Source organism: Coniophora puteana (genome assembly GCF_000271625.1).
Source record: "Coniophora puteana RWD-64-598 SS2 unplaced genomic scaffold CONPUscaffold_1, whole genome shotgun sequence".
Lineage (NCBI taxonomy): Eukaryota > Fungi > Basidiomycota > Agaricomycetes > Boletales > Coniophoraceae > Coniophora > Coniophora puteana.
In genome coordinates this window covers 1,381,810-1,394,699 of record NW_006913053.1, presented here as the reverse complement: position 1 = coordinate 1,394,699, position 12,890 = coordinate 1,381,810, and the positions used below count along the sequence as shown (strand labels likewise).

Genomic DNA, 12,890 nt, shown 5'->3' with positions numbered 1-12,890 from the left:
TTGATCATCTCCGTAAAGAGTCTGCCCCATTCTCATCTCTGCGGTACTCATCATCATGGGTTCCATTACGCCACGCTCAGGCAGGTTTATTTCCGCCCTTGAAAATATGCAGATCTCGCTTTCACGCCTGAGCCAAAAGGTGCGAGACCTTGACCGCAATTCCATGCCCTATGCAATATCAATATGCTCTATTCCTATTCTCTCCACTCGTCGAGGCGACATCGACCCTTGATCGACCCACTCCAGTGGACTTCAGCCCAATCCAAATCTTAGCGTTTGACGTGGCCTCGAAAAAGTGACCGTGCAACGGGGTATCCTCATGTCAGTCCTCTCATTTGACTTGCCTCGCGATCCGGGTATTATAACCAAGAAGTACCACCCCAGCCTTGCAATGACGACATGCCGGGATCCATTTGTCTTCCCAGCTCTAGTTGCGCCTGGCCTGGGCTGCGGTCTGGCGCAGTAAAACAAACTCACGGAAGATCTCATGACTCGCTGGGGTCAACGATCCATCGATCCCCTCGAAACGAGTTCTTCCAATTCACATACCAGGAACCGCAGTATTTTAGTCGAAGGTGATTGCTCGGAGATGTGGGCTGTTCTAGAATGAAGATGCAAATTAGCCGTCCAAGGGCTAGTGTTTCTGGGGCGATCCATTCAATCTCATGACTTGCACGGTGGGCTTGACGTCACTTGGGCTCTGGATGCTTTCATACGATATAATACTCGTGATGCCGATCCCGGCTTGCTGATCCCTTCGCCCTTGCTTCTGGCTGTCCTTCAATTGCACTCTGCGTCTTCACGTTGCTGTCAGCTGTCTGCTTGAGACTTGACCGCCGAGTAATGTTATTGCGCTACGGGCGTTGGGTCTTGAAGATCTAATGTAAGTGGTCTAGCTGAAATGAATGAACTCTCACCCAGCAATCCTCCATCGATCCCGGTCAGCGTTGGTTGTGGTACTCGTGAAGCTATTCACACTTGACGCATGTATGTAAAATGTTGGCAAATGGAAGATGTTGACACCAAATGATTCGATGTCCTTTCAACCGAGGCGCATTATTATGTTGACGGGGCAAAGCATTACGTTCACAATATTCGAAACACAGTCACTTCGTCTTTTCAAGTTCGTCTTGTAACCATACATCGTGATTCACCGACATCTACTAGGATATAGCCTACACTTGGCTTTTGCTCGGCTATAGCCGTTTGTGAGCGCGTGAGCATGTACGTAGGCGCTCGGCCGCTCAGATGCACAGAATGGGTAACGGAATGCTAAAATGGGATTCCCACTCGCCTCCAATGGAAACGCTCTTTACATTAGGGGCGTTGATCTGTTCCCTCGCCCGCTAGTTCCCGACCACCAGCTTGAGCTTGAGAATCCGAGGTCATGCAGTTATGTATAGCAAAGGGGGGCTATAAGCTCGAGGCGTCTGAATCTCCTTCAAGCTCTAGTATCACCGTCCAACTGCTATCAGTTACCATAGTGCATTCACCCCCACTCTGTCGATGTCTCAGAAGGTTTTGTATTTGCAGAGCAAGCAAGGCGCCTTTGCGGTCGGAGCAAATAAGATACCTCACCCCGGCCATGGCGAGGTGCTCCTGAGAGTCACCGCCGCTGCGCTGAACCCAATCGACTGGAAGGTCCAGGCCTACGGTGTTATAGTCAACAGGTATCCCGCGATACTTGGTATGGACGCGGCAGGTACCGTGGAGGAGGTGGGCGCCGGAGTGACGGGTCTTGCAAAGGGAGACAGGGTGTGAGTAATTTCCTTCGATTCACAGCCTTGTGTAGCAGTGTCAAAGGTAGCAGCCAGCCTCCTGACGATGTATCTGCAGGATCACCCACACCCAATACGAGAACAAGCACGCGGCGTTCCAGCAGTACGTTTTAGCTGTTGCCGACTTTACAGCGAAGGTGAACGCTCGAGCGTCAGTGGGGATGGCACGGAGAGCTCACAGGCGTGTTTCCACAGATACCAGCTGAGGTGTCAGATGACGAGGGCGCTTCTATCCCCCTCGGCTTGGACACCGCGGTGATCGGCCTGTTTGGATCACAGTATGCTGGCCTGGTTGCGCCGTGGGATCAACCTGGAAAGTACGGAGGGCAGACCATCGTTATCTTGGGAGGTTCTTCGTCCGTGGGGGCATATGGTGAGTGCATGAAACGTCTTCAGGAGCGTTGCACGTCTTCTAAATTGGACCCCCCAAAAAGCAATCCAGGCCGCGCGGTTGGCTGGGTTTTCAACAATCATCGCTACTGCCTCCCTTCGTCACGAAGAATATCTAGAGGACCTTGGCGCAACGCACGTCGTTGATAGGCAGCTCTCCCCAAGCGACATCAAGATTGAAGTCGAGAGTATCACGAGTAGCCCTGTGAAGACTGTTTACGACGCAATTTCTACGAAAGAGACGCAGGAGACCGGATGGCTTTTACTTGCGCAAGGGGGTAAGATGGTCGTAACGCTCGGTGCGCTGGTACAGCCAGGAACGGGAGACACGCGTCAGGTCCTGCAAGTCTCTGGGGTGCCGTATGCCCCGCAGAACAGGGATTTCAGCCGGGTATTTTGGAGACATCTTGAAGTGTATTTGGAGGACGGAGACATCTTGGTAAGTACTTGCATTGCCACCGGCGGATATCTATATTCTACGCTAGAGGAAGAACGAGCGCTGATGCGGGAGCCATTAGCCCAATAATATAGAAGTTCTTCCGGATGGTCTGAGAGGTATCGCCGAAGGCTTAGAGCGGCTGCAGAGAAACGAGGTCAGCGGGGCTAAGCTTGTAGCTAGACCCCAGGAGACTCTCTGAAGTGACAGTCCGTGTAGACTCGGAGAGCTTGTACTGAAGCGAGAACAGTCGGTTCTGTAAATTTTCTCGGGAGTCAGCGGTGTCAATATTGCACCTTTGATCACCGGAATCTGCAAAGCAGAATGGAATAGATAAGTGCCAGAAAAATGAAACAGACATTTAGGAAACGTGCTGGAAGTCGTCGCGGGAACTGTCAGGCTATGCCGATCTCAGTAAAAAGTACCCACGGGAACCGGACGAGTACACTCTCGTTGGAGCTTGACGTTGTTGACACGATCAAGCGCTTAAGGTATGACTATCTTCAAGCTTCTTTGCAGGGGTATGCCTAGGGGAAACTTCACGGAGCTTCACGCGTACAGTCTGCTCCAGCTGACTAGTCAATGGTCGTAATCCAACCACCACGATCAAGATGACATTGAGCTGATTGGCGGCCAAACCCTAAAACCCGCTTCCGATCTTACTCGCTTTTGCACACATTTCAATGCGGTTTCAGCTGAACTATCCTCTGACGATGAGTACCCGGATATTCTGAGCGCCTGACAGCCTGGATGTTTGTTGTTCGTTTCACATGTACGCGCCTCGATCCGCTATAGGAGCCAAAACACCACTTAATGGAAGCGCTGGCATCATCTGCCTCGACATTCCACCTCGACCTGTGAAGCTACGAAGCATGGGTTATCCCATCTGCCCCGTACATTTGCAAAAGTAACGGAGCCCTTTCCTTGCCAATCCCTGCCAGCTGCTACATTCTTGCCCAAGACAGGGATAATGAGCTACCGAGCGCCATCCGAGTCAGCGAATTTTCATTCAACACTCCTAAGTGACACAGACCAACGTGTCGAATTCTGTCGTTGGGTCGAAGGGCTCCTAATCCAACGCGGATATAATGGCCAGGATTTACGCTGAAGAAGACCCAGCTCACGCGGCTACACTTCCAGTTCCACGACAAACTCTACGCGCTCGATCATCATTATGTCTACTATGTCTCAGCAGAAGGCCTGGATGGTCAAGTCCAAGGGTGGCGACCATGAGATCATCATGCGAGACATCCCCAAGCCCCACCACGGTGAGATGCTCATCAAGGTTTGCTCGGCGGCTCTCAACCCTATCGACTGGCGGGCGCAGGACTACGGATTCATGGTCGAAGAATTCCCTGCCGTCCTTGGCATGGACGCTGCGGGTGAAGTCATGGAGGTCGGCGACGGCGTCCGAGACTTCAAAAAGGGTGACAGGGTGTACGTCTTCCTTTAGCGCTGCACATCGATTTCCATCTTCTCATTTATTCTTCTCAGCCTCACTCACGGTCGTTACGACAAGGAAAACGATCATGCGTGTTTCCAGCAGTACATGCTCTGCAAAGCTGACTTCACTGCTACGGTACGTATTTTTGCCGTTTATTTCTCCATCTGAGATTTAAATGGGCGATAGATCCCCAGCAAGTTTGCGCACGAAAAGCACGCGTTTGACTCCGCCGCGACAATCCCGCTTGGTTTCAACACCGCCTCCGTGGGTCTCTTCGGACGAGACCTTGGCGCGGGCTTGACCCCGCCCTGGAAGGACAGGAGCAAGTACCGCAACCGTCCCATGATGATCATGGGCGGTGCTACTTCTGTCGGATGTTACAGTGAGTTTGTCACATTTGCGTGCTTGGCATAATTTTGACACCTTGCACAGCTATCCAACTTGCTCGCTATGCTGGTTTCTCGCCCATCATGTGCACTGCGTCCATGGAGAACGAGAAGTATCTCAAGGACCTTGGTGCTCACCACGTCTTCGACAGGGACATGTCTGCCGAGGATTTGAAGATGGCGGTCCGAAAGCATACCAAGGATCCTATCAGGGTCGTATTCGACACCGTCTCTCGTCGCGAGACGCAGGAGGCTGGCTGGAACCTTCTCGCCGACGATGGTCTGCTCATCGTCACCCTCGAACCAAAGGTTGAACCCGGCAGCGGCGACCGCCGCGAGGTCGTTTCGACGCGCGGAAGCCCCCACATCGGCCAGAACAAGGACTTTAGCAAGGAAACTTGGTCTCAACTCAGCGATTGGTTGAAGAATGAGAGGATAATGGTATGTATCGTCCGGTTGGTATTTGCACGTCACTGCAGTGCTTATTGCGTCCATCCAGCCGAACCGCTTCGAAGTCCAGCACGGCGGACTTAACGGTATCGAAGATGGCCTCGACATGCTGAGGGATGAGCGGGTCAGTGCCAAAAAGCTGGTGGTTCACCCTCAGGAAACTTCCTAAACGGGGCATACGGGATAACTCTCTGACACGTTGGTTTTTCCTTCATGTAACAACACTTGTAAGATTATACGACAGAGTTGCATAGCATCATTGTATTATAGCAAAAAAGTCGACGGCGTTGCATAACATCAATGTATTTTAATGGTTGCAAACCTAGTTTGTATCATGTGGAAAGGGATTTGTGGTGTCGCAAGATCTCGATTCGAAGCAGCAAACAGACAATGAAGAGTTGGCGATAAATTAGTTATTCAGGCCATCACATTGTTTGCAGAAGCACTAATGTTCATCCAGACGTGAGAGGAGCGGTGTTGTAACGCACTCGACACGCCAAGGAGAACCGAGTCGATTGTGTAGAAGTACATGCTTTACACTGCGGCTAGGCTGGGCGCATAAATTCGTGCCGATCTCTCACATTTAATTGCTTGGGACAAGGAGGCGTTACTCATGATCACATCAAGAAAGTGGACAGTGTGATCGAACATAGCGTGTATTAACGATACATTATGAGGTACGGCTGTTTCAAAGATCGAGAGCTTCTTTCACAGATTTGAAGCGATGATCTTTCCAGAGTTCGTTGCCGCTGGACGCAGCCGAGATATCGTCGCTGTTCTTGTAGTTGTCCCATCCCGAGCTAACACGACCCTGCTCAAATTTGTTTTGCAGAAAGCTTTGCTTTACGAAGCTTTCCGGGAGTTTATCCACATACTCCGTCACTACCGACGATTTGGTGGCTGAAGCTCTGTAGAGCGCTCCAACCGAGGACAGGGAGATGCGTTCGCCTTCAATCCGAAAACTGACATCGTGTAGTTGGGATGGTGGCAAGGTGGTGAGGACGTAGGCCAAGAATCCTGTAGTTACAAAGTATTGGTGAACATGACTGGAGTAATAGAAACGAACACGAACCTGCCACGTCACTAATCGAAGTGAAGGATGCTGATTTATCGCCCTTTCCAATAATGAGCATCTTTCCGGTATCTGGTACGCCAGTGAGCCATGGAATATACTCCGCGAACATCCCGGCCTGCGAATTCATGGTCAATACTTTCGATCGTATGTCCTTGTAGCTGGTGCCTTACATAGACGCGTAGCGATGGAACACCGAGAGACTTGAGATATTCTGAGAGACGGAAAGTGCTTGGTAACTGTGCCTATAATCAGATAAACTCACACTTACCGGCGAAATTGGATTTTGCGAGCAGATGGCCTTCCTTTCCGCCTTCTGAAGGCATACCATATTCGGAGGGCACAAACAGCTTGACGCCTGTATCTTTCGCGGCTTGTGCGAGTGGGCCCTGTGCTTCTAGCGCATAAAAACTCAGAGCAGACACGATGACTTCAACGCCATGCTCTTTCAAGACTTGGGCGACGGATGACGTGCTGGCGTAGTCGACTATGACAAGCTTGGCGCCCGGTGGCACGTCCTTTGGAGCTCGGGACAGTACAACAACACTGGCGCCAGTCTCAAGCAGAGCCTAAGTCACCAATGCGTTGACTCAGTAGACATTCAGGTTTTTAAGAGGGTTATCTTGCTTACGCTGACGATCTTGAGGCCGATGCTGGGTCCTGCACCAACGACAGCAAAAGAGGAGTACGTCTGCTCAGACATGGCTGTGGTCATTACCTAAAGGCGAGCTGATAGGGCAGAGGAACTTCCAACGAGCTTTGTAATATCAGCGGGACCGCATGGGATCGTGGCAATGGGTGGCCATGGGAAGGCTGAGCTAGATCGAAGTCTGATTGCGTAGAAAGCCAGTCGGTGCCTGTACTGGCAGATGGAAGGGTCGAGGAAGGTAGATAGCCCAGGTGGGTACTTGTAATACTTGACCCTGAATATGAATACTGAGTCGCGATCAGCAATAGCCTTGGGGCCATTAACAAAGGCACGGCGTTGGCGGCCGCATGCCTAGAGGCATCGATCAGTGACCTGCTGGTTGTACTGGACCTGGTGGCAGATAACAAAGTCTGTTCCCAATTGGCACCGACACGCGTCAAGGTCAATAACGCGTGCTGAAGTCATGAACCGCTTGTAAGTGCTGCACAAGTAGAATTTCCACAACCTTTTCAGAGAGGAGTTAGCCCGGCGGGACAAAGCGGTGCAGCCATCGGGTATCTCGAAGTCAGAAGAACTTTCAATAGCCTCAAGAAGTCGATTGACGCGCCATGCATAATTCATCTATCATATTGCAATCTCGTTCAGCTTTGTTCAGCTGAGATTTTAGTCGTATTAATCTGCTTCGGTGCGCTATCTTTATTTCACTTCAAAGACATGCTCACTACACGTGAGCGCGTGAGCTTTCATGCTGCGTGCACCAACTGAAGCGTAAGTAAAATGCAGGCGGAGCTCGGGCAGATAAGCCGTGTCATTGAGAGGTGCAATCTCCGAACAAACATGCGAATAGTCTATATAGACGATGGGGATAATGAAAGTGCTGATGGACATCTAAAATGCTCATAAAGACATGTATTGCGCCATTTTGCTGGAGTGGTAATGTTAGCCATGTCGTGATTGCACGTACGTGAACACTCACTTGGGTTCCTTCTGCTCTTTGTTCAACCGTTGTTCGAGCTTTTTGAACTCATCCAAAGCGATGACTTCCTCCTCATCAAGTATCTTTGATGATGATCAGCATACTGATATAGGTTGCATAATGTATTATCTCACCTGTTCAACGCCCTTGACCTCCGGGACGTAATGCATAAGCATGCGTTCAATACCAGACTTTAGAGTAACGGCACTTGAGTCGCATCCTCTGCAACTTCCCTTCAACTTGACCTTCACGATCCCGTCTTCCTCCGTGAACCCTCGGTACTCGATATCACCGCCGTCCTCCATGATCGAAGGGCGAACGCGTGTCTCGAGCAACTCCTTGATCATGGCAACAGTATCTGAGTCGGTGTCAAGGATGCGTGTGTCCTGAGGACCTGCACGTTCCCTGTCCTCTTTGCTACGGAAAAGGGGGGCACTGGAGGAGAAGTGTTCCATGAGGATGGCATATATCTCGGGCTTCACCACAGCCCAGGAGAACTCCTCGGTTTTAGACACCGTGACGAAGTCAGGACCATAGAAGACCGCTTTGACGCCGTCGACACCCATGAGGCGCACGGCGAGAGGGGAGGCGAGAGCTGAGCGAGTGTCAAGGAACTCGGCGGTAAGTGAGTCGGAATCGTCGGTCTCCATGACTGAGACTCCGGGTATGAATTTGAGGGAGTCCTCATTTGGCGTGGTTTCTGTTTGGATGAACATGGAACGCTTTGCGGTGTGCTGAGGTTGCGAGATGCCGCTGCGGTGGACATGGGTAAGGGATGCGGTAGCGAGTGTCGGGCCGCGGTGGAGGGCTGCTGGTGCGGGCGAAGATGAGAACGCCCTCGACCAAGCCACGACTGCTTGCCGTCTGCAGCCTGATCTGAAGCCAGAAAGCGCTCTAGAGGATGTTGTTGCTGCAAATCGTGAAGCCATGCTGAAAGTGAGGAGGGGTGAGTGAGCAAGTGAGAGTCTAAGTCAGCGTCTCGGACCTCGGACTGTTGGTCCATATGCCAGAATGGGTGCCTCTTACGTAACATTTCCTCTCTGATTGGATTGACCGGAGCGGAGGCAGTTAATTGGTCAAGCATGTCGCGACACGACGAGGCCGACACCGAGTATGCCCTTCCACTCGCTCTCGTTCTTGTCGTTCTTTCTGGTCTCGCCATTACGTGGCGCATAAGCTACGCGATCAGTCATGTGAAGCCATCTCTTAGGACCGTCGTCGTGTTTGTCCTGGGAGATGTTGGACGGAGTCCGAGGATGATGTATCATGCCGAAAGCTTCGCCAAGAACGAGTTCGACACCTATGTCGTCGGGTATAGAGGTCAATGCTCGATCTCTCTGAACACTGCATTAGCTAAACATGTCTCTCTTATAGGCTCGAAACCGGTCGCATCGCTCACATCTCTCCCTCATGTGCACCTTACTTGGCTTCATGAGCCTCCCCGCATCCTTTCCATGTTGCCCTTTATCCTTGGAGGGCCTCTAAAAGTTGTTCACCAAGTCCTTTCCATACTTACTGTGTTGCTGCTTGAAATTGAGAAACCACCCGAATTCATCATTGTTCAGGTCCGTCTCGACTTGACTCCATTTGCACGCAAGTTGAAAGATGTGACTACTAGAATCCGCCAAGCATCCCAACCCTTCCCCTCCTGTATCTTGTCTCCCTGCTACGCGGAAGCAAGCTCATCATCGACTGGCATAACCTTGGATACACCATCCTCGCTCTAAAGCTCAAGGTCACGCATCCCTTGGTTAAGGTCGCGAAATGGTGCATCTGACTTCTGTAGAGTCGTGAACTAAGCTGAACCGAACATCTTGCTCGTATACAGGATTGAAGCAACGTTTGGAAGAAGAGCATACGCGCACCTCTTCGTCACTGATGCTATGCGCGAGCATCTTGAACGCGAATGGGGACTAATGTGCGCCTCTTTACCGGGTCTCATGTCCCCCTCTGACATTGGGCTTGGTGTGGAATTCATAGCGGACAAAAGGTTGTTTTACACGACCGACCTCCGTCTCATTTCAGAAGAGCTTCCCCTCAGGAGATTCATGGGGTAATTCATGCACAAATGTGTCTGAGCTTCGCGCTGACTTCCTCGTATAGCTCTTTCTTCGCCTTACGCCTTTGTTGACCGCCTCAAATCGTTCAGCTATGGATGCATTTCTACCAAGCTACTCTGCTCCGCTTTCGACTCCCCTCACAGAAGCGACGATAACTAGCGCAGTGGCTACCCCTCAGCCCTCGGTCCAGGCACATCTTAATGCTCCAGAAACATCGTACTATCCCACAAAGGACCAAACAGATGACTCGTCCCCACCAAATAAACCAGCTGCCGCACCTGGGCCATATTCTCGTGTGGGGATGCCCTCGATGCGCTCTGATCGACCAGCTTTGGTTGTATCTAGTACATCGTGGACACCTGACGAAGACTTTGGGATCTTGTTGGAAGCGTTGCAGACGTATGAGCAGCGAGCGAGACAAGCAGCCGGAGGTTTACCTCGCCTGTGGGTGCTTATAACTGGAAAGGGTCCGTTACGCGGCTCGTACATGAGTCAAGTTGGGAAGCTTCAAGAAGAGTGGAGGTATGTTCGCTGTGCAAGCGTTTGGTTGGAGGCAGAGGACTACCCAGTTTTGCTTGGTACGTCCCTTGTGATCCAAGTTTGCTATGATACTACACACTGTCCGAGTGGACAACGTTGTTGACTATGATACAGGTTCTGCTGATTTTGGAGTGTGCCTGCACTCAAGTTCTTCGGCCCTTGACCTGCCTATGAAAGTTGTCGATATGTTTGGTTGCGGGCTTCCTGTTTGTGCTTTGGATTTCAAGTGGTATGTACATCATTGAGATCTCTCAGCCCATTGATGAGCATCATCATTTACATTCCAAATGCAGCTTACCGGAACTCGTTCAGCATGGTAAAAACGGTCTCGTGTTCAAAAACGCGGATGAGCTTGCGAAGCAAATGGAGGTTTGTCGCATTATCATTACTTCCATACATACGCTTGACACATGTGTTCAGGACCTATTAGCGGGATTCCCTACATCCTCGTCAATCGACGCATTACGTGCTGGATTATCCCGTCCCCCGGAGAGTCTGAATGAGGGAGACGATCACCCGTTAGCTGAGGGCACCTGGTGGACATGGGCCCAGAATTGGAATCGGGTTGTCAGACCATTAGTCTTGAGTGACGTGACTCGTGGAGGTGTATTGGCCGACGTGGTCGGCTAGAAGTAGGGACCATATAGCTTCTAGCACGCATGACATCAGTGAGTTGTGAAAATCACTAGCAATGTGCAAGATTTCTAAGCTGGCGTACCCTTGGGCAGCTTGATCACACCACATCATTGTACAGTCAAAAGTTGTGACAACAATATATACCCAAGCCGATACCACAATAAAAACAGTTTACATCTATCATTCTTCGTCATGAACAAGGTTAAAGCAGGAATGCGGCGGCTCCCGTAATAGCGACCAACGCCGACCACCGGCCATCTACAACGAGGCTCACTGCACCGCCGGTGCTGCTCTGCGACGCGGTCAGGTTGATCGGACCAGGGGCAGAGCTCGCGTTGAGGTTCATGTTCGTCCCGGCGCCGACGAACGTCGGTCCACCACCGGCGCCGACAGCGCTGGTGTTGGGGGCAATCCACGGAGTGTAGTACTCGGGGTTGAGTGGGCCCGGGACAGTCAAGGTCGTGTTGAGCCAAGGGATGGCGTCGCCAGTCAGGTTGACGTTGGTATAGTTCGTCATCTCGGCAACAAACTGGAAGACGTCTATAGGAGGAGAATTATCAGTGAATGATACTCTGATATCAGGTTCGGTGAACCGCGACTAACTGGAGACGGTCTTGTTGGTGTCCTGACGGCCAAGGTTACCCAGACCCCAGTTGGCTTGAACCGTAGAGAGGCTATACAAGGTTGTCATATAAAAAGAGAAGGTTAGAAAAGTTGTGTGTAGCTTACGTAGAATAATGGGTGTAGAAGGTCGAGTCGGTCGTCCCACGCAGGTTCTCCGGGATGACATTGCCAAGCAGAATACTGTAGACCTGGTTATTGATGGTGTAAGTTTCGTTTCTTGTTGGACATCGTTAATTAGTCCAGGTATATCGGGGGTGCATCTCATGTGGCTTACTCGTCAAAGGTCAGAAGAATCAACGTCCTCTCCGTGTTGAAGTTCGTATCATTGAGCAAGGGCATGAGCCACCAGTTAAGCCATTCGGAAGCATAAGCAACGTCGGTGTCGTGGCCGTCGCTATTTTATGCAATGCAAGAATTAGCTTGCGAATGCATCTGGCAGAATTTGGGGACACACTCTCTGATGTTTGGGGTAACAAAAACCCATTGAGAGAGGGAGTTGTTCCCGAGCTACTCAAAACAATAATGTCAGCATGTGTCTTTAGAAGTTAGACAAGACTAACATCGACAGCAAAATCGTTGAAATTGCGGATCCGGGCAGCACGAGTACTGTTTTGAGAAACGGAGTTGTAGATAATCAAAGGGTTGTGCTTCCGGACGTAGTAAGTGTAGCCGTCCTGGGGGTTGGTATAGTTGTACCCAGTGTATCCGTCCTCGGGCATATTTTCCTGGTATTCGGACCAGGAGATCAGTTTCTCGTCGAGGAGATCGACGACGGTCGACATGTTGGCAGGGATCTGCTCAAAGTCGTCGTTGTAGAGTCCCCAGAAGTCACCACCAACGGCAGCTATGTAGTTGGGCTCAGAGGTATGAGTGAGAGCATAATACTGGTTGAGGGTGATGCCGAGTTTGGACAGCTCCTGGAAGACGGTCTGGGACTGAGCGCTGGAAAAGTCTGTATTCTCGAGCCAGATCTGGATAAACCGGTCGAAAACCTGTCCAGATACGAGGGGCGAGTTTTGAATGGTGCCATTGGACGAACCAACGTAGAAAGGCGATTGGCTCGTCGGTCTGTACGGGAAGGCAGGAAATTGTGAGGAATGCAAATAAGTAAAGAAAGGGCTTGTAGCTTACGCGGGAGCAGGAGCAGTAAAGGTAGACGCAACGGCAGCCGAGGCCGAGTGGGCAAAGGCTGCAGAGAGGAGAGCTACGAGGAGAACCATGAATGAGTTAACCGGCTGTGGGCAAAGCACAGGGATAATTTTTTGGGAATGAACTAACTGATATTTGTACAAGCGGAATTTCGGCCGTTTGAATGAGTAAGAGATAGCGATTTGACGTTCGTGTGGGTACAGGAGGCACATTCGCGCTCAGGGGCCTCATTGACATCCTCCGTCACGGCGCGGGGACGCGAACCATCTGCTTGTTCACGCACGTGAGGAGACCACGTTC

General features: G+C 51.1%; 6 protein-coding genes across 6 annotated transcripts; 3 read left to right on the top strand and 3 right to left on the bottom strand.

The window, feature by feature from the left end:
- The first annotated feature begins 1,474 nt into the window (after positions 1-1,474).
- Positions 1,475-2,959, top strand: CONPUDRAFT_94677 (GroES-like protein). Its single transcript, XM_007764987.1, has 5 exons — positions 1,475-1,757; positions 1,837-1,915; positions 1,974-2,151; positions 2,213-2,607; positions 2,687-2,959. The coding sequence occupies exons 1-5, from the start codon at positions 1,507-1,509 to the stop codon at positions 2,804-2,806; spliced, it is 1,023 nt and encodes a 340-aa protein (XP_007763177.1). The 5' UTR covers positions 1,475-1,506; the 3' UTR covers positions 2,807-2,959.
- Positions 2,960-3,778: 819 nt separating this feature from the next.
- CONPUDRAFT_68878 (GroES-like protein) lies at positions 3,779-5,053 on the top strand (the record flags this gene model as incomplete). The annotated part of the gene is made up of 5 exons (XM_007764491.1): positions 3,779-4,041; positions 4,099-4,183; positions 4,235-4,430; positions 4,481-4,875; positions 4,934-5,053. 5 exons carry the CDS (start codon positions 3,779-3,781, stop codon positions 5,051-5,053), a joined length of 1,059 nt encoding a protein of 352 aa, XP_007762681.1.
- Positions 5,054-5,482: 429 nt separating this feature from the next.
- On the bottom strand, positions 5,483-6,749 carry CONPUDRAFT_78710 (NAD(P)-binding protein). Its single transcript, XM_007764559.1, has 5 exons — positions 6,588-6,749; positions 6,228-6,525; positions 6,130-6,170; positions 5,957-6,074; positions 5,483-5,901 (listed from the first exon to the last, which is right to left on the bottom strand). The coding sequence occupies exons 1-5, from the start codon at positions 6,657-6,659 to the stop codon at positions 5,573-5,575; spliced, it is 858 nt and encodes a 285-aa protein (XP_007762749.1). The 5' UTR covers positions 6,660-6,749; the 3' UTR covers positions 5,483-5,572.
- Positions 6,750-7,577: 828 nt separating this feature from the next.
- Positions 7,578-8,297, bottom strand: CONPUDRAFT_45375 (HIRA-interacting protein 5; the record flags this gene model as incomplete). Its single annotated transcript, XM_007764325.1, has 2 exons — positions 7,578-7,664; positions 7,716-8,297. The coding sequence occupies 2 exons, from the start codon at positions 8,295-8,297 to the stop codon at positions 7,578-7,580; spliced, it is 669 nt and encodes a 222-aa protein (XP_007762515.1).
- Positions 8,298-8,667: 370 nt separating this feature from the next.
- CONPUDRAFT_94665 (glycosyltransferase family 33 protein) lies at positions 8,668-11,553 on the top strand. The gene is made up of 11 exons (XM_007764986.1): positions 8,668-8,901; positions 8,956-9,146; positions 9,200-9,348; positions 9,410-9,499; positions 9,562-9,634; positions 9,685-9,804; positions 9,874-10,219; positions 10,296-10,410; positions 10,475-10,550; positions 10,602-10,849; positions 10,910-11,553. The coding sequence occupies exons 1-10, from the start codon at positions 8,838-8,840 to the stop codon at positions 10,809-10,811; spliced, it is 1,434 nt and encodes a 477-aa protein (XP_007763176.1). The 5' UTR covers positions 8,668-8,837; the 3' UTR covers positions 10,812-10,849; positions 10,910-11,553.
- A 158-nt stretch (positions 11,554-11,711) lies between these two features.
- CONPUDRAFT_68874 (uncharacterized protein) lies at positions 11,712-12,661 on the bottom strand (the record flags this gene model as incomplete). The annotated part of the gene is made up of 4 exons (XM_007764490.1): positions 11,712-11,835; positions 11,896-11,948; positions 12,002-12,509; positions 12,573-12,661. 4 exons carry the CDS (start codon positions 12,659-12,661, stop codon positions 11,712-11,714), a joined length of 774 nt encoding a protein of 257 aa, XP_007762680.1.
- Positions 12,662-12,890: the final 229 nt, after the last annotated feature.